Source organism: Syngnathoides biaculeatus, chromosome 12 (genome assembly GCF_019802595.1).
Source record: "Syngnathoides biaculeatus isolate LvHL_M chromosome 12, ASM1980259v1, whole genome shotgun sequence".
Classification (NCBI taxonomy): domain Eukaryota; kingdom Metazoa; phylum Chordata; class Actinopteri; order Syngnathiformes; family Syngnathidae; genus Syngnathoides; species Syngnathoides biaculeatus.
The window spans coordinates 16257146-16284875 of NC_084651.1; the positions used below are offsets into that span (position 1 = coordinate 16257146).

General features: G+C 41.6%; 1 protein-coding gene across 4 annotated transcripts; it reads left to right on the forward strand.

Moving 5' to 3' along the window:
- Window positions 1-27255, forward strand: rel (v-rel avian reticuloendotheliosis viral oncogene homolog). 4 transcript variants are annotated; one of them, XM_061837616.1, is made up of 13 exons: window positions 1-151; window positions 2358-2580; window positions 2931-2969; window positions 3111-3178; window positions 7035-7174; window positions 9222-9370; window positions 10091-10182; window positions 19306-19446; window positions 22113-22217; window positions 22803-23021; window positions 23106-23171; window positions 23292-23363; window positions 23900-27255. In XM_061837616.1, the coding sequence occupies exons 5-13, from the start codon at window positions 7082-7084 to the stop codon at window positions 24739-24741; spliced, it is 1779 nt and encodes a 592-aa protein (XP_061693600.1). In that variant the 5' UTR covers window positions 1-151; window positions 2358-2580; window positions 2931-2969; window positions 3111-3178; window positions 7035-7081; the 3' UTR covers window positions 24742-27255. The 4 variants fall into 4 exon arrangements, with proteins under 4 accessions (XP_061693600.1, XP_061693597.1, XP_061693599.1 ...); XM_061837613.1 differs by lacking the exon at window positions 3111-3178; XM_061837615.1 differs by lacking the exons at window positions 1-151; window positions 3111-3178 and adding an exon at window positions 1530-1742.
- Window positions 27256-27730: the final 475 nt, after the last annotated feature.

Sequence of the window (27730 nt, forward strand, 5' to 3'; positions counted from 1 at the left end):
GCTGTATTCCACCTCTAGCACGAAGATAGCCGGGATGGCCTACGCTGCAGCACTCCCGCGACTCTTGTGTGGATAAGCGGCTAAGAAGATGGATGGATGTATTATATATGCACACACAGACACTCTCCTCCGAAGCTACTGGAACAGCAAGGTAAATTCTTTTGGTTTTGTTGGAAATTGAAGACCACTGGGGTTCAGATCAAGACATGAATATGTGACAAAAGCTCAGAATAAGAATTCCATCTATTATTTCATGGTATTTACATCGTGATGTTACACAACTCGAGACGAAGCACATTTTGTTTGAAGCCACCCATTTTTCATGTGAGCAAAAGCATTGGAAGGTGACTGGTGAGTGTTCTTAGTTGCTCAGGTGTTGCCTTTTACATTCAATTATATATGGTGCTTGTTTTAGGCTTTGGGTTTCACCTGTGAACACTGCATATGCTGTTAAAAAAATATGAAGACAAGAGAACTGCCTTTGGGATTAAATCAAACAAATTTGACACTGAGAGATGATGGGGAAAATTGATCTTTTGCACAATAAATTTGACATAGCCTATACAACAACTTGGGGTGTCCTAAAAAAGAAACTACTTTGGGTGGGTGTTTTGTGGACTAATAAGACCAAGATTCCCCTCTACCAAAGTATGGAGAAATAGACTATCTGTGGATGATTGAAAACAAACAAGCTCATTGTGGACCATGGTGGAGGTAACGTCATGGCTCGGGCTTGCATCTCTGCTTCTGGAATGGGCTCGCACATCTTTGTTGATTATGTAACTCGTGACCCTGGTAAAAATTTTCTATAGAAATCTATAGAATTTGCATAGAACAACTTAGATAGATAGGGTGAGAAGCTCCGTCATCCGGGAGGGGCTCAGTGTCGAACCGAAACTCCTACGCATTAAGAGGTCCCAGATGAGGTGGCTGGGGCATCTGTTTCGGATGCCTCCCCGACGCCTCCCTGGTGAGGTGTTCCGGGCATGTCCCACCGGAAAGAGACCCCGAGGACGACCCAGGACACCCTGGAGAGACATTCACAAACCTTCAATCACTATCAACCAATTGGCTAACAGAGAAGAAGTCATCTGACCAAATACGGATTTGAACCATTATTCCACAGTTTTAAAGATGCGGGTTGTGGAAAACACTCAAAACCACTCAATCAGCAGCTGAATTAGTTTTGATCTACAAAACCATTTTGTTTGGCAATTTAGAAAACAAAAAATCTGGAAAAGCTTCATCTTGTAGCAAGACAATGACTTGACATACGGCCAACACAACAAAGGACTTAATCAGGGGTGATTGGAGTGGCCCACTCAAATCACCGGGACTTTAGCTCAATAGAGCATGCATTTTTACCTCCTAAAGAGAGAGAGTGGAAACCTTCAGAAATGAATGAGAACTGAAAGAGGTTGCAGTAAAGGACTGCAAAAGCATTTCAAATGCAAGTCTGGTGAAGTTACGTGAATAATCCTCTGCTGGGCCTTTTTGAGGCGTGAGTTAATGGTGATCTCCCACTTCAGGTTATAAGAGACTGTAATTCCCAGGAACCTGAAGGTCTTGACTGTTGACACAGGGCAGTTGGACAGCTTGAGGGGATGCCCCCTGAAGTCCTCCGCTGTAACATTTCGGCCTGCATTTGCAGGATCCAATGTTCTCTGAGACAAAAACAAAACAAACCAAGTCAACTTGCATTTGAATGCAAATTGCAGGCGATCTAAGCCACTCGGACCAAGGTGAGTTCTCTTTCTTCCCTGCAGGGAGAATCCACAATGTATGAAACAGAGCTGAAGATAAAGACGTACCAGTAAGTTGGTGATGAAAATGGCAGCGTCACCGATTCAATATGGCTGAATCTCCATGTCCAGGTTGCGTAAACTGATATTTCATGATGTAATTCCAAATTTTAGCCTGGTGAGGTTATTGTTCCACTGGTGTCAACACAAATTATTAGATATGAAAAACGTTTAAGTGCTATTGTTGAGCAATGTCTGAATTAGCACATTCCTATTTATTTGTCCATAAAGCATATCAATCTGATTGAAAATGAATAAATCCCAAATTTCTCATCAGTTATTTAGTCCTTCAGTAGTCTTTTAACCGAATACTTACTCTTTAGAGATTGCAATATTTGGACTGGAAAATATGTTTTGACTGTCGTATTAGGCTAATGTAACTGTACTCTTGCTTGAGTAAGACTTAAGGCTTTTTTGACTCCCCACCTCTTTTTTCCACATTTTGTTTTTCTTTTTTTTAAATTGTTAAATGTTCAGCAATATTAATATATAATAATAAATTATCATAACAATGAAATAGCTGTCACATTTTTTTTTTTCTGATTTTGTCTGCAGCGCTACGAAGATGAACAGTCCTGCTGCTTAGATGAACAGTCCTGCTGCGTGGAAGATCCCTGGTGTGACTCACAAGCTCCTGATTGGTCCATGCCTCTGGGGGATTTCCGCCTAGGCAGTTCCTCCACCTCTACAACTATTCTTGTCGTCCTCTTTCACTCCCTTTGAGCAAGTCAGAAGTCTTTGACAAGTCAACGGTGTGTTTGCATGTGCATCATGGACGGTGAGTAGCAATCCCCATTTTATGAATTGTACATTACAATATACGAGCACTGAAAGATGTAATGAATGAACACTATTGTTAGTACTTTGTTGTATGCTTATGGCAATATGACTGGCTCCAGAATGGCAACACTACTACTAACAGTACTACTGTTCCTCTCGTAAATAGTTTTTTTTTTCTGTTTTATACTTTTATTAAATATAGTGTCAAGCTCCGTTGTGCATTGGGTCAGAAAATTGCAAAAATAGCTTATTTTGCAGCACATAGGAAAAGTCTGTGTCGACCCGTTCATCACTAATTAGCTATTTTGATGAGACATTATTCATTCTCGTGTTGTTCTGTTTTTCCAGTTCTGTTGGCTTCCATGCTTGAGGATGAACCACATCTGAGTAAGTCCAATGCAAGGGTCAAAGAACCACAAAAGAATGCAAACTCGAATCACTGAATGCCTTGCACTGTACTTTCACTTCCCCATTTTGTTTAGCGGGTAAGAAGCAAGTTTTTTGTTTTTTTTTTTTTTTGTCTCACAGCTGCATTGAGGAGGTAGGGTGACTTGCTCTATCAGCTCCTGATTGACGCTATCACTCAAGCCTGTGATGTAAGCATCACATTTTTCCAGTTGGCACCCCATAGTTAGTTAGGACAGAAATGCGACAGGGCTTGTTTTGCACTGACACCCTTAGTGTCTGAAAGAGAGAGAGAGAGAGAGACTAAGTCTGGTTGAGGCACCTGTCACATCGAAGTTCTGTCCACATACATGAAACTTCCTGATTCACTTTTAGTTCCTCTGACATAGGCACAGTCGGGCAGAGTCGTTTGAGAAGTGTAAAAAATGCAATTTTGACCACAAATGTTGCAAAAAAAAAAAAAAGTGCAGTGGTTCCTTTCAGATCTTGGGCCTCCAAACCTTCGACGCAACCACCGTTGCACACTGTTAATTGTTGAGCATCATCACTTTCTTTTTGGGGAAAAGTGACACTGGTACATCGTTATTCTTTTTGCTGTTAACGAAACTCTGTTTTGGAGTAAACTACGCATTTGTTCTCTCTCTCTCCCCTCTCACCCACCCACACCACTACAACACGTCACATGGGTCTTCACCGGCTATGGTCTTCCTTTGACATGCTGACAAAGTTCTAATCAAAGCTACCCCTCCCATCTGGTCTAGATTTATCATACTAAAACACTTCCCATGCTCTAGATTATTGTGGAGCTGCACTATACCCTCTATTACAATTTTGTATAAAATAATTATTATTGACAAATGTCATATTGAAAATGTATTAATACGTCTTTGGCACTAAACGTATGAGTGTATTAATACGTCTCTGGCAGTAAATGGGTTAAGTACACTCCTTTTTTAATCTTAATTGTAGAAAGAATTCTGGCGATGGGTTCCCTTATTTTGTGTTTAAAGCACCTGCCCCCAAAATGTCTGTGCACATGCCTGGAAACGAATGTAGTGTTTTTACACAACCTGCAAATACTCTGCTCAAGCATCACAAATGTAAACAACACTGTCAATGTAAAGAGTTTAGCAGTTAAAGTGGAAATGCAGTCCAGTGATGGCCAAAAAGTGCGAACGGGAATTCTGTGGTTTGGTTTTAAAAGGGCCGATACAGAACAGAAAATGGTAATCTGAAAACATATTAGCGATAAGTAGTCACTAGCAACTTGAACACGTCGACTCTTTTAGTACCACATAAATACGACATGAGAAACTGCAGAGACACCGTGATGTCGTGACACAGCACTAATGTTAGCCCAAAACCACAAAGTGATGAAAAGGTGGGGGGGGACAGTACATGGCACAGTTTTTTAGCAGTACATGTATAGTGTCTGAAGCACGCAAGAGTTGACAAGCTTTTGCAACACCTCAACTTGTGAAACATGAAACAAAACATATGTAAATAAAGCAAATTTATCCATATAGCGCATTTCATACAGAAGGTGCTTCACATGATTAAAAATATTTCAATACAAAGAAATCAAACATTTAAAACGGGCAAAAATGAGAAAAATAATGAAAAAGGACAACAAAAATACATCTTAAAAAAATGAAAATAAGCAACATTATTTTAAGATGTTACACTTCATGTCACAATATCATTTATTAAAATTTTGAGCTATTAATCTTTTATTTTGTTTTCTATATACACTACATTTTGTAAATAAAAGATGTCGTTTTAAAGAAAAGTACAACGTCAGGATATAGATATTTTTCCGGATAAAAATATTTTTAGCTCACAGAAAAGTATTTACTATACATTTTTTTTCAGTGTTTCAAAATTGTTTTGTTCGCTTTATGTCGCAAGCATGTCGAGGTGTAAAAATACGTTTTGAAAAAAAATTGGTCTCCCCATATTGCAGATTTTCACCTGTTACAGGTGCACCGAACAAAGTATTTCATTTTCAGTTGCACATGATTAAAATGTGGGAAACTGATGTTATGTTCCCGTCTTCGTCAAAAATAATCAAATATGTTCGACATGTACTAATCATGTGCAACTGTTGTACCTGTTCAAATTGAGGAAATCCAAATAATTTTTTTGTTCCGTAGGTCTGAAAGGAACACTTACAAAATTTAAAGTAGATTAGATGCATTTCAATCACACTTTGCTACCATTTATCATGCACATCTAGATGTACAGTACTGTATTTACAATTATATTTTAAAATGTATAAAAGCAAGGATAGTATAGATTGGTCACTAATGTTATAAACCAAATTACCATTTATAAACCTGTTACTATTTTTGACCTAAAGCATCAGCAAAGTACTTAGTGGGACTGTCATCCCTATAAACATTCCAAAATAGATATTGTAATGAAAAATACATATAACAGTATTCACTTCAATGTTAATATGAAAAAATAGATGTGAGCGGATCGCGTGTCATCCAAGCGCAAAGTTGCGCAATTGAGTGTCCCTCGACATCCAAGTGGTCGCCATATTAGTCGCATCCTCTGTCCTTGACGTCATCGTCACTTCCGCCGTTGAAAACGCGCATTGCCTGCTACTATGGAAGCCAAACAACAGAGATATTCGCATTTTTCCGACGCCCCTTCTGACACCGAAGGTCTTTTCGAAAAGGACAACACCACACAACAGAGTGAAGTTACCGGGGCGATATTACACTATTGTTTCGAGCCCTCAGGGCAATATTACACTATTGTTTCCAGCCATATTCAGATGATATGCGATCACGGCCAAACCGCATCCCCGTCCGATCCACTTCCGCGGCGGAGATGAGCCGCAATGGCTCATCTCCGCCGCGGAAGTGTGGCTTATGACAGAGATGAGCGGTGCTGCTTTATGGGGGTGTTCACAGACGGCGCAGTACTCTATTAACACGGTCGAACCGGGGCGCTTTATGCGCACAGGCGACTAACGCATTCTCGGCTGGGTTCTTCAGAGCCGCCCCTGTCGCAAAGCCCGACGCGCAGCCTTCGCAGAAGCCATGACCGCCGAACGTGGCCCCTTAGCTGGTGTGGATGATTTTTGGCGCCGTGGTGGCATATAATGGAGCCGAGCCGTGCTGCTTTTAGAGGGTTGTTCACAGCCACTGCAGTACGCGATGAACACTATCGAGATGAGGCTGAGTGAGACATTGTTGGCTGGGCGAAGCGCACATCGACACATTTCATACGCGGTTCTTTTGTTACGTTATGAGAGAGACCGATTACGTGGTACGCACCAAACTATTATTTTTTTAGTAGCTGTATACACACCTACCTGTTATTTGGAACCCACAAAGTTTTCGTCCTCTGCACCCGCGCAATCCATTATTCACAACGAACCAGGTCTCTTTCAAACTTATGAAGGGTAATTCCATTCTCCCGAGTGTTCAAGCAATGTCCAGCAATGCAATGAGCGGGCATTTTGGCTAACACAAAGGAACAACGAGCTACCTTCCCGGAGGTAAAACTAATGGGAAAAAAAACCGATTCCACTTGGTGGCGCCGCTGTCCTTTACGTCACTTCCTGCTTCTCAAAAACAAATCCCTTGAGAGGATTTTCATGGCAGGAGTTACAAAAAGCTGTATATGTCAAAATCATGTTTTGTAGTAAAAAAAAAAAAACACATGGGACCACATTGGTTGTGGGTTTTTCATTAATAATATACCAAAAATCATCCATTTCATGACAGTCCCACTTTAATGACTATTTTTCGCTTTATAAGCCCTCCGTAGTGGTATCGTTATTGTAAAGTAGTACCCAAGTAAAATTCTGTCACTGACATGAAATTTGTATTATCTATCAATGTTTTAAAACGGGTTAGCGTTCTTGTCATAAAACTGGAACAGAACGTTACATAAAATATGTACTCGTTCATGTTTTTGATGGTACAAAGGTGCTTTCAATGTGGAAGTCTCATGAGATATGAAGTCTCGTGCTCCAACAGTTTCCCACACTTAAATTCACAAATTGTTTGGCCCGTCTCCATTTGCTAGTGGCTGAGCCAGCAATCCGGATCTTTGAGCAGCCCAGGCCGAGAGGGATGCGCTTCCGTTACAAGTGTGAGGGTCGCTCGGCCGGCAGCATCCCTGGTGAGAAAAGCACGGAAAACAACAGGACCTTCCCCAGTTTGGAGGTGAGGACTGTGTTTATCTACGTCCAAACTAATCCCTGCTCCCATTCTATACATTACCGTAATTCCCGGCCGACTGAGCGCACATGGTTATAAGCCTCACCCAGAACATTTGTAAAGGAAACACCATTTGGTACATACATACACCGCAGCTGTGTAAAAGCCGCAAGTGCCCACATTGAAACACGAGATATTTACAAATAAAAACGGTACACAGAGACTTTAATGCTAGTGCCGCCGCACTAACGCTAGCGCCACGCTAACGCTAAGGCTAGTGCCGGGCAAATCCTAATGCATGGGTGCGCAGACTCTTTTACCCCAAGATCTACTTTTCAAGCAGCCAGCCTCTCGCGAGCAACCGACAAGGGAGGGGGGAATGATGATGATGATGATGCTCCCAAACTGTTTTAAGGTTAATGTTATGTTGCCTCCTACATTTAAAATACGGAATTAGCTTTTCGTGCACTGTATTGTCAGTGCTTTCATCCTGGGTCAGGCTGTGCCAAGGTGGAATTTTAGAATGACACACCATCTCATCCTGCACTTTCTACTTTGGCTTCAGACCAGACCTTTCCCACTCGGAAAAGAGAAAATCTCATCCAGTTTAACCACTTTTTTTTCGATCATGCACATACTCCGACAGTCATTGCATCTTAAAACAAGAACATTTCTTTTTAACTTTCTCCGTTAATATCGAAAGTAAACTTAAGCAGCATGTCTAGCTCATCTTTGCTCTTCGCTGCCCAGAATGTGTTTCCACGGTGGTGGATGCTGTCATTATAAAACACATTGATGGGCTGCGTAAGTACTGTACCATACCGTAAGTACAGGGGTGTGAGATAAACTAAGGAAAAAGAGTGTGGCGGAGCAGTGCTAATTGTTAGAGAAAGTTCAGTGTGCTGCCTAAAAGAAACCAATAGCTTCTTCTTTTCATTTTTACAGTACGTATGTGAATTGCAGGCATGAGGATTTTGGCATGTATGGTAACCGATCTTTCGGTTCCGTTGATATTTGTCCTGGGAAACAGTGGGAAACGATTTTTCGGTTCCCATTGATAATGCTCATGGGAACCGGTTTTTACGTGTACTTCAGAATAAAGCCTTAGCAGGCATGAGCATTTTGTCTTTTACGCTTAGCAACCGACATGTTTGACTAGCGTTTGAGTGACCTGGATATGAATAACTCGACCTTGCGCATGCGTAGCGCAGAAGCGGAAACCGGCGCTGTTTAAACCACACTGACAAAGCTGGGCGTTTTAATCATTAAAAATAAAGTGTTTCATGTAGGTTTGTTTTATACAGATTGTTGTATTTCGTTGAGAACTTGTTTTACATTCCACACATGGGCGAATTTTATTAAAAATAAGCCCTGAGATCTGGGAAATGGACTTTCGGTTCCGTGTTTTCTCAGGCTGGGTAACAACACGGTAACGGAACGATCGTTTCCGTGAAATGCTCATGCCTGGAATTGTGACATTAGTTATAACAAGCAGTCATCCGTCACTCCTTGAATCTCATCGCAAAATGCCACAAACTGAATGGCTGTATGTTATACTTTCAATTTGCATTGGATTATTATTATTTTGCGCGCACCACAGAATATCTGCGAAGAGACTGCATCGGCGGTGCACAATTTTTTTTTTTTTTCCCCTCTCTTTGGCACGCCGTCCCGCGATCGACCAAGACTCATTGAGCACCCCTTCCCTAATGCTAGCATCGCGCTAACGGGGCCGGTTAAAAAAAAACATGCTGGTAAAAATGACTGAGACACGGCAATAACACGCTAACGGAGCGCTAACAGGACCAGCCCGTAAAAGTCACTTCCTCTACACATATATTCCACCGGTCTCACTCTTACCTTTTTTGCTTGAGTGCCCCCTTGCTGCCGTTAGGAAAAAATGCACATATTAGCCGCATCTCCGCATAAACCGCAGGGTTGAAAGCATGTGAAAAAAGACGCGGCTTATATGCTGGAAATTACGGTACTTAAAGAATTTTCTTGCATATGCCTGTAATAAGTCTTTCCAACCATTGCTTTTCTCCCTCCTCAGATCCTAAACTACTGTGGCAGGGGGAAAGTGTGTGTTTACTTGGTGACGAAAAATGAGCCTTACAGGCCACATCCTCATGATCTGGTGGGCAAAGACTGTAAAGATGGCTACTACGAGGCAGAGTTCGGGCCGGATCGTAAAGTGATCGCGTGAGTTCCATGTGACCTCTGCTAAAGTGCCAAGTAATTATCACATTAGTTCCTATCTTAATAAGTCAAGCATTACAGATAAATAAACATGTGTACACAAAAACAAAAAGTTTGCCACTATGGGAATTCCCCGAGTGACATCACTGATACATTCTCTATATGTGGTAGAAAGGGAAAACTGAGGTTGTATGTGTGTACTCGAGCATGTGTGAATGACTCAGAATATTTTGGTGCCTAATTTGCAATCCTCACATGGACCTCGCAGTAGTAAACATTCACATACTATACAGCTTTGTGCAAACAAAGTCTTAGACCGCCTCAACCTGCTTTGTTTTATTGACCATTTCTTATGCCATTTTGGCATACAGTAAAACAATCCAAATAACTGGGTCAATACTGTTAGTAGGATTATGCAAAGAGAGGAAGTAAGTAGTCGAGGAGTGGTGCATGGGCCCAGGAAGAGCTCATAAATTTTAGGGATTTATTTTTACGGTTTGAGTCTCTGAATCCATTCGTGCCCCCTCCGCTAGACTCATGATTCCACGGCGCATTTTCGGCTCCATTAACCAGGAAATAGTTGACTAATTTGTTGTTTGACATCAATGGGGGTCTCTGCTTTACCAAGCAATTGACAATCTAGTAATACAACAAATCCAATAGTTGCACCATAGTGTACATCTACGGTTGGTGTGCTCATGGAGGATGTTATGACTCCCCTAGTTTCCAGAACCTGGGGATCCGGTGTGTGAAAAAGCGGGAGGTCAAAGATGCCATTTTACAAAGGATTAGCAGAGGGATCAACCCCTTCAATGGTGAGTCCATTTCTTTATTTTCATTGCTATTTGAGTAAATGTAAGTTGCTCCTTTTTATATATTTCGATGGATAACGCTAAAGACATGGTCAACTGAGTATCCTTTGGAAAATCCATAGTTTCACTGATAAAAGAATTTTTGGTCGTTTTTATCCAACAAAAGATCGTCATTGTTTCTAAGAATACAAATATTCTTTAAATAATATTTTTCAAACTTTTGATGCTAAAATGTCTTTACTGTGTGTGTCTGAAATGAAGTTTCATGATTTGCAATTTTTTTGCTCAATATGCCTTTTCCATACAAACAAATGTCTAGATCAGACTACAATCTCGTCGTATCTTGGTCAGACAGTGGCAACACTACATTTCACATTTTTTTTTTATGATAACACCGTATTCCTGGGTTTTTATCATGTCTTATCAAACACAGTCAGATCAGCGTGACGTATCACCTTTCACCACAACTAGATATCACGGTTTCTATGGCTATAACTAGTTGTAAAACAGTGGCTCACCATAGCAATATGCTGGGGGAAAAAAAAAGAACAAAAGAGGGAAAAAAATAGACGGTGTCACTGGGTGCTCGGTAGAAAATATTTTGGGGCTGTTCTTTCAAGGAGCTCTCAATATGTGTTCACATATTTTAATATGGCTTGCAAAAAGGTTAGGCGTTTTGTAGCAGCTAATGCTGCCGCCAATGTTTGTGTGTGAACATGCCGGTGTGCTATCATGCTCGAAAACTTCGGTAAACATTGGTCTGCGCACTTGAATAACTGTTGAAAACGGCAAGCAAGAAAGTGACACACCGTTGCAAGACGCAATCCTATTGGTCGATGTCAACGTTTGCTGTTGGAGGGTTATTGATATGTCCCTCGCCACAGAAAAGAATCAAACATGCTAGACTTTTCATTTTGGCATCATTGGGCCAAATCGTTGGTTGTGCATTATTCAACACTACCACGAGTTTTGTCCTTCCCGACAGAATGTGTTGGGAATGATCTGGAAAATCGACCACGGAGAGCAAATTTGGCGGCTGGGACTAAAATCCTGTAGTCTGAGCTAGGTGTAACCTAATAGATCTCAGTAACCATGTCAATGTTCTTTCCCTCGGAAAGACTGTGGGGATGTCGATTTCAGTGATTAAAAAAAGGCTATCTACTGATGACTCCAAAATGTATTATTTTTGGAAATGACAGCTTCATTTTCTTGAGGAAACAAAATACATAAAATCATCTTGTTAGTGAACTCTAGACGAGGGGTGACTAAACTTTTTTTTGCACCAACATCTACTTTTCAAGCAGCCAACCTCCCACGATCTACTGTTTTGTTTTGTTTTGTTTTGTTTTTTGTGGGGGGGGGGGGGGGGGGACCATGTCTCGGGTTTGAGAGCGGAGAGAATTGTCACTGAGCTGGGCTGCCATGTTGAAATATCTTGCCAGTCATGAACAACACAACATAATTAGCGGTTTTGTCATTACCTGAGTTTACGCTTATGACTATGAGAGCAAGCAGGGATAAAAATTGGAGGTAACTCACTGACTAGCTTGTTAGTTCTCACGTACTTAGCGCCGTTTGTGCAGATGCAATTATCTTTTAGCGATGTAATTTTTGTCTTTTTTGTCACCACCTTCATCACAAACAGCATGACAAGCTTTGAACGAGCGCTGCAAATTAAAAATTACACTTCCCTCGGAAATTGACCATGAATGCTCAAATATTGTCGCAGAACAGAAACACCAAAGATGGAAATAAATTTAGTTATGTAGTAGCCATGCAAATATCACGTCCTAACAATCCTCTCGTACCATGTAAGTACAGTGTGTCAAAATGAGTTTTCTTAATATTTTTCTGTAACAGTCCCAAAACTACAATTTCACACCACACTAAATCTCAGTCATATTCACAATCACATGCTGATGTTTTGGGATTTTTTTTTTTTTTTAGAAGGGGGTTAGAGCAGAGTATAACGACAACAGTATAACCACAGACATCATTCGCATTTTCATAACAAATGTGGAAAACCCTAACCCTAACCCTGTGGCTGCAAATAAGGCAACTATCTTTTTTTCATAACTCTTGATCACAAAGCCAACCTAGTTTTTCATGCTATTGGCCAGCATTGAAATAGTGATTAGGAATTTTATTTAGCAAAATAAAACTACAAATGGCATGATGGTGAACTGAGGGGTGAGCAGTTCATTACAGAGCCTTACAGTTCTGAGGTTTGGGGTTCAAATATTTCTGCAGTTCAGTGTTCATTTCTTGGCTCTGGTCTTCTTTTGTGGAGTTTGCTTGGGGTTTCCTTGCCTACGTGGATTTCCTCCAGGTACTCTAACTTTTTTCGACATTATAAAAACTCGTGTTTGGTTGGTTGAAGACTTCAATTGTCCTTTAGGGAATGTGAGCGTTCTTGGTTGTCCTTAATGGCAGGCGGTCATTCAGCTAGGATAGCTAAATAGCTGCAGCTCACCTGTGATTTTTTTTTTTTTAGAGGACAAGAGTGATAGAAAATGGATGGCACACTAGAAGCTAGTCTTCCTATCTTTTCATTTTATATGTCGTTGTAGGGGTACACTGGCACGACTTTGGTGCAGGGAGCGTGGGTTCGGTTCCCACTCAGTGATGGTGTTAATGTGAGTGGGAATGGTTGTCTATATGTGCCCTGTGACTGACTGGCGACCGCTACTGGGCGGCTATATTTGGCTTCTTGCCAAATATACCTTGGATAGAGTGCAGCACGTCCGAATCCCTACTGAGGATACGCGGTTTGGAAAATGAATGAATGAATGAACAAACTAATAACTGGTACTGTACATACGATTTGAAGCATCTGGTAAATATATATACCTGTATATATTTTTTTTACGACTGTTATAATTGTCATTACAGGGAGTAATAGGTCTACGACTGAGATCCGTTCATACCGTAGCAACTTAACTTGAATTTCAACTTAAGTCGGATTTCACCATTAAAGTCAGAATTTACATCAAAATACTTTGTATAAAAAAACAAATACATTGAAATCGACAAGATGATGTACTGAGCATGACTGCTAAGGGGGATGGAGAAGAAAGGGAGGCTGTGCTTAGCTATTGCGAAGGAACCTGGTCCTCAATCCTAGTATCAGAGAACCTTGTTTTGTAATCATTGTATCTGACAGGAACGGAACCCTTCACATGCGCAAGAAAACAGGCTTTGTCTTTAATAATTGTCACTACGGTCGACCGACTGAAGCCTTGGTGGTGTTGGTGTCCCTCCTTTCGCCAATCTTTTAATGATCTTGAGCTTTGTTTCCATGGTAATGGATTGTCTTTTGGCTACAGAAGCATTGCTAAAAGATACAGCTTTCTTCTTTGGGGCGATAATGTCAAAAAAGGGGGGTGAAAAATGCGAAGATACTCCTGGCGCACAAACACGGACAAGCATTAGCCAGACAAAATGGCGGACGGGGAACGCGCCTTGTAAAGTCGAAATGTCTTAGGCCGAGACCATCTTAACCCGAGGACTCCCTGTACTGCATTATCTTATTCAGTACTGAGCTGTCTTCGCTAATTGACCCCTCCGTACAGGGCACTTAACCACGCCTCCTGAAGTGACGTCACGCCACGTCCGCTGACGTAAGACAAACAGTAAAAATGGCAAATACAATACAATACATTCTGAACTGAGACAGACTCCATGCTTCTCATTTCATTCAAATCAACGAATATAATATAGATTCTAAATACAATACATTCTGAACTGAGAGAGACGCCATGCTTCTGATTTCATTCAATCATTCACACGTACCAATGTTATGCTAGCGGAGAACGTCTCATTCATTTATACGAGACGTGTATTAAAAATCAAATTTAGGGCATATCTTCATGCAAACACAGTCTGGTTAAGCTTCGCCCGCGAGCCAGCAAGAAATCAATACGTTTGTGCAGTCCGATCATCGCTAAATATCGCTCAACAAAGAATAAGTGAATCAATCGTTCACACGCAGCAGTGTTATGCTAGCGAAGAACTTCGAATTCATTTATACGAGACATGTATTGAAAATCAAATATAGGGCATACCTTCGTGCAAACATATGTGTTCCGGTTGATATTAGATGGATTTAGTTAATGATGCGGTCTTCCACAAAGTTTGATCCATCGGAGGCATTTTTCGTACTGGGTCTTCGGTTTTGGAAAGGGTACGAATCGAACTCCACCAACTAGCCTTTCAGGATACCCGTCGTCACTATTACAAAGTCCGTGACTACACCTCTTAACCATATCTTTTGTTAAATAACCCAAATATGCGATAAAACGCTAACTAAACCTATACTGGACCATGCAATGTTGTCTGAGAAAATGGCGGGAGCAAAAACGGGCTTTGGTTTATGCAGATCTCTGGCCTCTGATTGGTCAGTGACACGGATTGCGCAATATCCACGGAGGGGTCAATTGTCCTGTTGTCACTGTGCTTGAAAGGTTTCAAAAGAACCTGACCCATTTCTTCTCACGCCAAGCCAAACGTCTGATCTTAGATGTCGAATAAAATGCCGTTTCCCCTCTTTCCATTTTGCGCCTGTGCAGACAGTGGCACTCTAGTGCAAACAGGCATTAAGCTACTTCCCCATTCTTGGTCACAGTTGCTCAATTGAGCACATGGAAAATGCCACGTGAGAGCTGGGAATGCAGGATTCATGAAAAAGAGGGAAGGATTGACTGGGGTGGGGGCTCCCCAGCTCTCAGATTTTTTTGTTTTTTTTGTTTTTTGTTTTGGTTTTTTGCTTCTCACTGGGGATTCATATAAATTCTGTAGTTTTAATTCTAATTTGGCATCTTAAGTAGAATCGTACAGGGAGTGAAAGTGTTTGAATGACCTCATTTAAATTGAGTAAATTGTTTTTTTTCTCATGAAAATGTATTTATACACGTCAAAGTCATGCAAGTTTTTTTTTTATTCATTCCCCTTCATTAATTAAATACAGCGCTTTACAGATAAAATATACAATAGTTATTTTTTATTCCAAAGTCGTCACCCAACTTTATAGAAGTTCAGAACAAAGATTTTCTTTTTGTTTCCCGCTGAAAACACAAACGGTATATGATGTCTGTAAATTCCGTTTCAAAAATTTGCTGTAACGCCTGAAGTATTTTGCTGATCATGATATGTTCAAGCCAGAGGCTGAGCTCCACTGTATTTGTTTGTTTGAGTAAACCAAGTGGCAATAGCACAAGGAAGTCACGTTTTTTTTTGTTGATTTTCTACTATGTTCAGTGTAGGAACTTGGGTCACCGCTGCATCGTATGAAAACAAATTCTGAACATGAATATTGTCTTCTATAATTTTGCTGTTAGCGACTCGCCCAAAAGGGGCTCGACCCACCTGCTGATTAACATCACACATTCCAACAGTTCCAGTGGCATGAAAGTTAATTTAAGAGAAGAAGCACTAGTGGTTTGCATTTATGGCAGTATTAGCACAGTTTGTCTCTCTTGTCGGTTCACTTCTGCTCTGAAACTTGACTTCTTCCTTCATCACAGGGCATTAGTTCCTCTCTTTTCAGCCTAAACAGAAGTGGTTAGGAACGCGCCACATTTTTGCGGCAGCACGGTGGAGTGACTAATTAGAGCGTTGGCCTCACTGTTCTGAGGACAGGGGTTCAAATCCCAGTGTCACCATTTATGGAGTCTACATGTTCTCCCCGTGCCTGAGTGGGTTTTCTATGGACGCTCCGGTTTCCTCCCACAAACACGCAACATGAATTGTACACTCTAAATTGCCCCGAGGTGTGATTGTGAGTGCGACTGTTGTCCGTCTCCATGTGCCCTGCGATTGGCTGGCAACCAGTTCGGAGTGTACCCCACCTCCTGCCCAAAGATAGCTGAGATAGCCTCCAGCACTCCCGCAACGCTTGTGAGGTTAAGTGGCTCAGGAAATGGATGGATATACTTGTCTGAGTAGCTTTAATGCATCATACTTTTTAACTTCGATTTGAGTATTTGTTCAAAACAATCTGTCCTTTCACTCCATTGCAATGATCTACTCGCTTGAGTCGCTACTTTCATTTGTCAGTAATTACTGGTACATGCGTGATCTGTTTTTAGACTTTTGTTTTCATCTTCTGGATTGGATACTGCTGCTCCAATCCACCGCTACCACAATGTTGTCATATTCAAATTCACCAATAAAACAACATAAGGCCACATGTGTACACACAAAGTCTCCAGTTGGTCATTACTGGGCAATCAAAGTGAGACGTGACACCCGCTCAACTGTAATTGTTGGCTGTGCATATGGCAATATTAGCGCTGTTTTATGCTCACAAATGACTGTAAAACATCCATATCTGGGATACATTTTGTGCTCTCACTCACTCACACACATGACAGCAAGCCCCCGACCCTCGTGAGGATAAGCGCTACGGAAGATTAATAAATGGTTGTAAAACCAGTTAGAACATATCTCTTTTGCAATAATGACTTGGCTAAGAAGGCAGCAAGTTCAACGTCAAGCCCAAGTCAATCACATGCACGTTTATCCATTTGTTTATTTTCACCATCCCTCTGCAAAGGATACAAAAGTAAATTAGTTGAGTTCTACAAATTATAGGTCACATTAATGGAAAAAATTTTTAAATTATTTCACTTGGTCAAATTCTTTTACTTCACCAATACCTTGCATTCAAACTGGGCTGTGTATAATTTTTATATGCACAACAGCCTTGCTACTATTTTCCAACTGACTGTTGAGCCTACATTATTGTGTTGTTTAATAAGTGGCAACAATATACAGTAGTACAGGTATGATCTACAGGACCATTTGTTTGAGCTCAATTTGCCTTAATTTATTTTATAAAGAATTTATTTGTTTTTGATTTCGATTGAGTGATGTTTCGTTGTATCTGAATTTGATATTTTGTTTCCATTTGATGTTCATGCTCTGGGGGAAAAAAAAATCTGGTTACTACTTACACAGTACTTCAGTATATTCTTAAATTAATACTTTCTTACTCTTACTGAAGTAATTATTATGAAAACTACTACAGTCAGTATCCGAGTTACGACTTAGATCGGTTCCAACAAACCGGTCGTAAGTCTGATAGGTTGTAAATTGGAGCATGTACAAAATGTCCAAGATCTCTAATTGACCAGGAGCATTTCCTGCCGACATGCTGCTTATATGGAGGAAAAGCGCATGCGTGAGAGGACAGCATGTGGACGTTCCACGGGGAAGCGTGGGTGTGGTATATAATGCTGGTATGTGTTTTGTGCAAAACATTGTTTTGCCTAAGGACCCCCCAAATGACACCAACGAAGACCCGCGCTTCCGAACTACAAGCTATCAGTTACGCGGAGGAACATGGGAATTGAGCAGCTGCGAGAAAATTCAAGATCATTTTTATTTGTACAGTAAATGAATATAAGATTGTACTGTAAAAAGAGGGATGTAAGTTTAGTGGTAGAATGCTGCTTTGAGTGCGAGATGCTCGGATGCTGGGCTGCCACAACTGTCTTACGAACTGCGCTGCCAGTAAAATCACACTTAATAGGCATCTGCTGGATGTGGTCATAAGTGCGGGTGGTTGGAACTCACCTACGTCATAACTCCGATACTCACTGTATTTACTTTTACTTGAATCATATACTCTAATTCTAAAGTAACAATCCTCTTAGTTGAGTGCAATATTTGGCTACTCTACCCATTTCTGATCCCAACACACTCAAGCAATCTCTATTCTACATGCAGAACCCCCACAGACAGATGATACTAGTTTGGGATCACTTCAAAACTACTTTAAAATGGAGACTACAATAATTTTCTTGTGTATAATGTGCAAAAAAAAAAAAAAAAGTCGAAAGTCAATAGTGTGCATTACACATGGATAAAGGGGAAAATGGAGGAAAATATTTGCAACCCGTGAGACAATATTTTATGGCCCACACCTTAATATGAAATGTTTGTTTGTGCAGCCCTTGAGTTTTTTTTTTTTTTTTTTTTTATGGATGGCACTTTCACAGTGTTGTGCACGGAGCTGACCAACCTACCGATCACGGTGGGGTAAGTGGCTCTCAGGGGTGACATCGGCCGGGCTTGATAGAAGCAGTAGAGCAACATTTTTCAATGAGTGAAATTGATAGCAGTGTTCCCATGGAGAGCTTTATTCATAGTTTTTCACACAACTTGACGCGAGTGTAATAGCCTCCTTATTTATCTTATTTTTTGTTAAAAATAGATGTTTGAGAAGATTAGCGAGTGGCTGGCAATCAGTCCAAGATGTTCTCCCCCGCTCGCTTGTATACTCTGCTCACCCATGACTCTAATAAAGGGCAAGCCCTTCAGAAGATGGTCAAATGAAACAAACTAAATGTTTTCATGAAAATTGTAGCATGTTAGGTTTTGAGCTTCTGTTGAAACTGAAGTACTGATACAAACCAAGAAAATATAAACTATTTCAATCTGTTTTATGTCGATGGAACTACAGTGGTGGGAGGAAAGATGTTACTTATGCCTCGGGCATCTTTGCGTGGATGCATCGAGCTTTAATTCTGCAAGCACAGACAGCAACATGGAAAATACCCGACAAGCTGTTTTCAATGTTTATGCTTCTCACTCAACACACTCGAGATGAATGAGTTTCCATCTCGTGCATAGCGGCACCCGAGCCAAAGATTCGCTTCCTACCCCCGACTGCAGTACTTTCACACACGTCACAAGTCTCTTGTGTCGGGAGCCTCGGCTCTTGGTGTTACACGCACACTCGCGCACTTCTTTCCACCCTACTGTGACGTGTCTCCGCGTCACTGTGGCGACAAATGGTAGGCGGAAAGCGTGTGTTTGGGTATATCAGTCTCCCAGCAAGGTGTGTGCAATGCCAGTGGTTGAGATATTTGTTCATTAGTTAAAAATTCTTTTCAACACATCCATTCTCAAAGGTCATTTCAGCTTTGTGAATTAAGAGTATTCAGCTTTCGTGTCTTTCTTTGTTTTATGTGCTATCTATTCACAGCTGAGCTTGTTGTTTGGGGAATTATTATTTCTCCCAGACCTGTACTGTCAAAGCATGCTTTGGAGTTGTGCTCTGATAATAATTGTCATCTTGGCGTGTGTGTGTGTGTGCGTGTGTGTGAATGTGTGTGACCACAGTACCACAAGAGCAGCTGTTGCAGATGGAAGAGTATGACCTGAACGTGGTCCGCTTGTGTATACAGGTTTTCCTGCAGGATGAAACCAGTCACTACACTCGAGTACTCAACACTGTAGTCAGCAACCCCATCTACGATAACAGTGAGTGACCTATTTTGTTTGCGTTGTCATGCTGAGTTCTAAGTAGAGAAAATCAGACAACCAGAAAGTAATAGAAAAAGAAAAAATGTTCCTGAGTTCTAAGTACTGCAGAGACTATTCTAATTCTGCTTTTCCTTTTGGCTTGTCCCGTTAGGGGTCGCCACAGCGTGTCATCTTTTTTTTACACTAAGCCTATCTCGTGCATCTTCCTCTGTCCTCATGTCTTCCCTCACAACATCCATCAACCTTTTCTTTGGCCTTCCTCTCGCTCTTTTGCCTGGCAGCTCCATCCTCAGCACCCCTCTACCAATATACTCACTCTCCGGCCTCTGAACATGTCCAAACCATCCAAGTCTGCGCTCTCTCACCTTGTCTCCAAAACATCCAAAATTGGCTGTCCCTCTAATGAGCTCATTTCTAATCCTATCCAACCTGCTCACTCCGAGCGAGAACCTCAACATCTTCATTTCTGCTACCTCCAGTTCTGCTTCCTGTTGTTTCTTCAGTGCCACCGTCTCTCATCCGTACATCATAGCCGGCCTCACCACTGTTTTGTAAACTTTGCCCTTCGTCCTAGCAGAGACTCTTCTGTCACATAACACACCAGACACCTTCCGCAAGCTGTTCCAACCTGCTTGGACCCGTTTCTTCACTTCCTTACCACACTCACCATTGCTCTGGATTGTTGACCCTAAATATTTGAAGTCCTCCCCCCTCTCTATCTCTTCTCCCTGTAGCCTCACTCTTCCCCCTCCACCTTTCTCATTCATGCACATACAGTGTATCTGTTTTACTTCGGCTAATTTTCATTGCTCTCCTTTCCAGTGCATGCCTCCATCTTTCTAATTGTTCCTCCACCTGCTCCCGGCTTTCACTGCATATCACAATATCATCTGCAAACATCATGGTCCAAGGGGATTCCAGTCTAACCTCATCTGTCAGCCTATCTTTTAACACAGCGAACAGTAAGGGGCTCAGAGCTGATCCCTGATGCAATCCCACCATCACCTAAAAATTTTCTGTTACTGCAGAGACAATTACACCAACAGAAATGAATAGAAATGTGTTCTTGGGTCAAACAGTCATCACAATATTCTGTATTAAGTGTACAGGTCATGTTTTAAGTAACATTTTATTATGCTTAAAGGTGAAACAAATGTACAAATAAAAACTGTTACTAATAATGATGGGGACACGTTGGACGACTGTTTAGCATGTCTGCATCACGGTCCTGATGTACACCCTGAACTGGTTGCAAGCCAATGGCAGGGCACAAACAGACAGTCACACTCACGATCACACCTAGAGGCAATTTACAGTCTCCAATCAATGCTTCATGTTTTTGGGATGTGGGAGGAAAGTGGGGTGGCCTGAGGAATGCGTAGGTTTCCTCAGGCCACCCCACGGGGAGAACACGCAAACAACCACACAGGTGGGGCCGGGATTCAACCCAGGTCCTCAGAACTATGAAGCCAACGCTTTCTGGCTGTTCCACCGTGCCGCCCACTTCAAAACTATCAAAGAATAAAACTATCTGAGAACTAACAGTGCGTGTTCCTGTATTTTATTCTTTTCTCACGTTCTTCCCTATTTAAAACTACTCTTTGGAGTTGGTCCTTTATTGGATTCCTAACAATCTATCATGCGGACCACTGGCTAGTCATACTGTCACTGCACACCTACTTCAGTGATCCAAAGTAGCAGTGGCCGGCCCGGACGCCTCACATTCTGTTAGCATCAGTTGTCATGATGTAAACAGTTTGGGGTTTTTTTTGTTGTTGAAGTGTTAAGTAAGGCCTCTGACCAACATGTTCTAATGAAGCACTGGCGGCACGGTGAAGCAACTGGTTGGACTGGTCTCACAGTTCTGATGACCGGGGTTGAAATCCCGGCCCCGCCTGTGTGGAGTTTGCATGTTCTCTCCGCGCCTGTGTGGGTTTTCGCCGGGCACTGCGGTTTCCTCCCACATCCCAAAAACGTGCATTAATTGGTGACTATAAATTGCCCCTAGGTGCGATTGTGAGTGGGGCTGTTGTCTGATTCCATGTGCCCTGTGATTGGCTGGCAACCAGTTCAGGGTGTACCCCACCTGTTGACAGCTGGCATAGGCTCCAGCACTCCCGCGACTCTTGTGAGGATAAGGGGCTCGGAAAATGGATGGATGATTAGGAAAAAAAAATCCTGTGAGTTTGTGCTTTTTGTTTGACTGGTCATTGTGTTTTCCACTTGTAGATCATCAATTGTGTATATGCCTTTGTAGTCAAATAACATTTTGGAGCAATCGGTGATTCCAAGATTCCAAGCCTATGATGATGATGATAATGCAAAAATAGTCTAAAATGGAAAAAGCCACAACAACATTTGCATCTGCAAGAATTATTACGTGTGTGTCTTTAGTCAGGTGTTCACTAATTGTGTTTATCACACACATTGAGAAAGGGGAAGTTGTATACTGTATACGCAGCAACCTTCAACAACTGCGTTACTATGGAGTACTTCCTCTTCTGTTGACAGACATGTGACTCAACCTGGCGAGGCTTCCACTTGAAGGTTGCTGCTCCGTCAATGTTTGTTTCAATCTAACTTGATGGGACGACTTGTGTTTACCACCTGACATGATACTTGTGATTTGACCCACGTGCTCTGTTGCAATTTTAAAATGACAGGGGCTCCAAACACTGCAGAGCTGAGGATCTGTCGGGTTAACAGCAACAGCGGCTCAGTTAAAGGAGGAGATGAGATCTTCCTGCTTTGTGATAAAGTGCAAAAAGGTACCAAGATCTGCAGTCCTTTTATAATATTTATATTTTCACCACAGTTTTATATTTTTTTTTTATTTGTTAATTCACTTCATTTTTTTTGTCCAAGGCAAATGAAAAACATTTTTAATAAATTGTACTTGATAGACTAGTTTTAATGCAACATACTGTTTTATCCTTTCATCCTTCCATTTTCTGAGCCGCTTATCCTCACGAGTTGTCATCGGGTAGGAGGTGGGGTACACCCTGAACTTGTTGCCAGCCGATCGAAGGGCACATGGCGACCAGCTCAGAGTGTAGCCTGCCTCCTACCCAATGATGGGTGGGATTGGCTTCAGCACTCCCGTGACCCTCCGGAGGAGGAAATGGATGGATGGATTTTTTTGTCTATCATGCACACATATTTACTCTTGCTCAAGCAATCATTTGGAAGACTACTTTGTACTTTTACCAGAGTCATATTATACTAAAGTAAGAATACTGTTGCTTGAGTACAAATTTTGGCAGCTCTGCATAACTGTGGTCCTTGACAAAGCCATCTGTACTCTTTGTAAACTCATTCCGTTTTTTTCTTTCCATCATCCCTCCTTCCTTTAGATGACATAGAGGTCCGATTTTTCTCCTCTAATGGCTGGGAAGCCAAAGGCTCGTTCTCTCAAGCCGATGTTCATCGCCAAGTAGCCATCGTCTTTAAGACGCCACCTTTCTACAACACCTCTATAACCGAGTCGGTCACCGTACACATGCAGCTACGCCGACCCTCTGATCTGGAAGTCAGCGAGCCACTGGACTTCCGATATCTTCCCCATGACAAAGGTGTGCAGTCGGCCAATTACCTCTCAGTTTGGATAACAAGTATTTGTTATAAATGTCTTTCATCCTTAATTTCTGCTTTTTTAGATCCATACGGCTATAATAAGAAAAAGCGCAGTAGAGAGAACTTAATGAAGATGTCAGGGTTGTCAGGTAAGATTTGTGACTGAATGTAGTCAAACAGTCACCTGTGTAGACTATGTTCAAGTCTAGAGTACATGCATAAATACATAAATGTAACAAAGGTGTTTCTGCATTTTTTTTTTCCCCTAGCTGTTCCGTTTTCTGGCCTGGCTGCAAGCAGGCAAAGACCAGCATCACAGAATACCAGCAATCACATGCAAGGTAATTAGAGAAGATTTTGCTTGCTCTTGTCCTCGTGGGTGCGTTGGTGGGTGGTACGCAATGTAGAAAATGTGTATTTTTAAAATATAGTTGCAGTGTGTTCCTGGTTTACCCTTCCACTCTTGTAGTAGTTGAATTTCTGGATCTAATCCACCAACAGAAATTCAGTTTTCCGTAGTAGTATTTTTTTCTTTGTTCTTTGTTGTCCGCCTCAATTCTGGGTTTCAGGGCTCAAATCTGTGCTCTGAGACTTTGTGTGGAGTTTGCAGGTTCTCACCAGTGCTTGTGTGCGTTATTTGCGGGTACTTCTACTTCCTCCCACATTCCAAAAACAAGCATGGTTCGTTAATTGAAGAGTCCTGCTTGTCCACAGGTGTGACTCTGTATGTCGATATTGACTGGCGACCAGTCCAGAGTGAATTTTGTGCCCGAGATCAGATGGGATAGGCTCCAGCTCACCTGCGACTGAGGCGAAACGGAATTGATTGATGAGATTCTCAAGTGTCATGTCAAAATACTTTTATTTTGTTTTCCAGACCTCAACATGTACCTGAGGCAGCCTCCACCTACAATGCAGCAACAACCTGCGTACAGCCAACCGTATCAAGCAAATGTTCCAGTCAGCCGTTCCTTGACAAACCCTAATCCGCTTCTCCAGATGAATACAGTCCCCATGATTCCTTCCAATGCCATGACCAGTCAGCCACAACATCTCAACCACGGTTCTAGTTTCCACTGTGAAACCAATGTTCTCACGCAGCTGTCCATCGGGGACTTGCAGTGCTTGGACACAGTCCCACAGGGTCCTGTGATGAGCCAGCCCGAGTCCCACCCGCTCTTCCTATCACAGCACCAGGGGACAGCCCCAGCCTTCAATAACCAGGTTCTAAACCACCAGGGGAGTCAGAATCAGTCCTTCCAAAATGTGTGGAATAATTTTAGTGGCCTCAGTCCAATTCAGAACACATTTGAGAGCGCTCTCCCTGGGCCAGAAAAAGGGCAAGGATCTTTCCCACTCTTGGAGGGGATGCAAAGGAATGAATTTCTGAAGGGCCAAGTTGGAAGAGACGCTCAGACTGTGTTCCAAATGGAACAAAAGCCTCAAATCTCAGTCAAACAAGAGTCTCACATGTCTGTGATGCCATTCTCTACAGAACCCCATGCAAACACATACACCAGCCTGGTGCCCCATCCCATGAACAACGGCAACATGAACGTTTCAAGGCAAGAAGAGGGACGAAAAACACACCTCGCTTACCCAAATTTTAAAGACCCTTACCCTACTAACCACATGACTCTTGGAACTCATTTTGGAACTTTGGATGACTGGGTCAAGTCTGAAGGAGGTATTCGTCAACATAGTGACTACAAGAAATGACACCCGCCGAAGGTAATCGGATCCAAAGAAGTCATTGAGCATATACTCCTTAAACTGAAAGTGATCCTCTGCTAGGGGTGCTACGTGGGCATTGACTTGGGCATGGAGTGTATCATGAATTACATCAGTGTGAGAACACAATAACTGCCAGTTCCACACCCATAACCAGAATAAGGAATGAGCGCAACACAGTTGCTAATGGTTATCATTACATGGCACAGTACGTAATTGTTTTCACTTACTAATTAGTATTCCTGTTGCATTGCAAGTCATTTCAGACAGGAAATGCTATACCTCCAGTACCCCTTTTTTTTCCTTGCGGTGATTTTGAGAGAGTCTGATTTTCTTACTTGTAAAGTAGGTATGAGTTTGTGAAGAAGACTGAAAATTAGAGGAGGATACATGGGTTACACATGGTGTAGTGGTACACACGCCTGACTTTGGTAGGTTAAGTTCCCACTCAGTGACGGTGTGACTGCTTGACTGTCCCTGTGTGTTCCCTATGATTGGTGACCAGTCCAGAAGTGACCCAGGAAGGGCTCCAGTTCAGTAGAAAATGGACGAAGGGAGGGATAAATGAATACACAAACATGCGCGTCTTTTTTTTTTTTTTTTTACGTTGTAATGTTTCAGTCCTCATTGGAGTGAATTAAGTGCAAATGTATCATTAATTCATTGGAGGTTTAATTCTAGAGGAAAAGGTAGAGGATTTTCAAGTCACTGTGCCTTTTTATTTCTTTGTAAAGGAATGTCGCACATTGTTCATGTGCATTTACATTTGTCTATTTACCTTTTTTTTTTTTTTTTGTCATTTTAGCCATATTTCAGTGGTTGCTGAATGGCTCATGAATTGACAAGGTACAAAAATTTCCAATGAGGAAGTTGGAGGTAGCACACGAAGTTGTGACTTTCCTCAGTAATGACTAGGTCACTCCAGTCATCACATTTGTTATTCTCAGAGGTTCTTCTAAGAGTCAAACAGATGTTAGACTGATAGAAATGTAAATATCTTTTTTTTTTTTTTCATCCAGCTGATGCTTCTTCTACACGTGGCGAATAAAGGACAAGCACTTGATCTTGCACAGAGTTGCTTTGCCACCATTGGAGCTAATTATGTTTTGTACTTCTACCAAAAATTGTTTACTATGATATTATGGGGCGTTATTTGGAGGGGTTTTGCTGCAGGATCGGTTTTTAATAAACGATGTTCCTCAAGGGTTTTTGTCACCGTTTTGTTACATTTATATATATATATATTACACTGTAGCCATAAAAAAACGTCAATATAAATTATTTTTACCAAGTTACAGGAAGCCAGAGATCCCGCACAAGCATGGCCAGAACAAAAACTCCGCACAAGACCCTGAAGCCTACATGCCATCAAACCCCATTTTGGGGGGGAGGTTCTAAATTTGTTTCAGTTGATTTGCCTTGTACTAAGTCTTCTGTACAGTGACTATAAAAAAAATTACATATCTTATGCGAAGCGTTGTTATATTAAGTAATGAGACCTAGATAAACACCCATCCAGGAATTTTCTGAGTCACTTGTCCTCCCAAGGGTCGCCGGCGTGCTGGAGCCTATCCCAACCATCTTCGAGCAAAACTGTGAGGCAGAAGCTCTTACCAGTCATCCACCTTTCCCCACCTAGATGAACAATATCCCAAAATTGCTTTGACTTGCTGTCCAACACGATTGTGGGGGATTACAGAGGGGAACTAAAAAAAAAAAATCAACATCAAAACCGCTCTAACTCAAGATGTGGCTGTGTTTAGAGTTAACTGATCACAAACTCATAAATGGAGTCAGCACACACCTCTGCCACCATTGAAAGTGCTACTGACTAACTAACTGGTCAGGAAGGTTGTCAAGATGGTGATAGAATCATTGAAGGGGCTGCAAGAATTTTGGCCAAGTATCGACTGTTTGCTACATGTGGCAACAATCATCCATCTTCCACATATTTTACGTCGAGGTTGCGACGTCGGGAAGCCCTGCCTTACAAAGAATCACGTCCAAGCCTGGCTATATTTCGCAAAAGCGCACGAAGAATCTCCCACAAACATCCCACATGTGTCATGGGCTGATGAAACCAATGTTGAACTTTGGGCCATATTTCTGAGAGGTTTGTTTGGTGCAAAAAGATCATTTATCGTCACAATAAAAACACCCTACTTGCAGTGAACCTTGGTGGTGGCAGTGTTGTGCTTTGGGGTAGTTTTTCTTTCTCACTCAAGATGGAATTATGAACAGTTCTAAACACCAAGTAGTGTCAGCACCAAACATTAAAGCTTCTGCTAAAAAGCAGAAAACTTTATCAGGAGTTATTCAGAATTGGTTAAAAATTTGGCAGCTAATTAGTGGGTGTGCAAACTTGTGGAACCACGTTATTTCGTTGTTTTACGTTGCCTCTTTAAAATATATTTTGAATCAAGTTTAATAGGTTGTCTTACTAATGATGGAAAATGGTTTGATCTCATTTTGTTATATCACAAAGCCTGGCATTTCAACAGCAGTGTATTTTTTATTTATTTTTTTTTTTTACCCACTGTATGTGGTTATGCCCTTAGCAGAAGTTATGATTGTAACAGATTTGAAAATCCAAAATTTGCAGTATTTTTTTGTGTTGCTGTTATTCAAAATATATATATTGACTTCTATCTTGTTTGTCATATTCAGGAGGTTGATTTTCACATGTACAGAAAAGCATCAGGTTAAAGGCTCAAATGATTGAGCTCTATGCCTGTGACATCCTTGGGTGCAATTTCCAGATGCTCGAATGTGCCTCATTCTTCTGATCGAATAATTATACTTATTATCAACATCGTGGGATTGTCCAGCTATCACACCGCTCAGGCAGGAGACACGCTCTCTGTGTGTGTCGCGTGTTTTGATTAGAAATGTGCAAATGAACCCCAGAACAAAAGACAAACCCAACTCGGTTACACCAGTTGACGAATGGACCAGGATTCCAGCAGAGTACTATCAG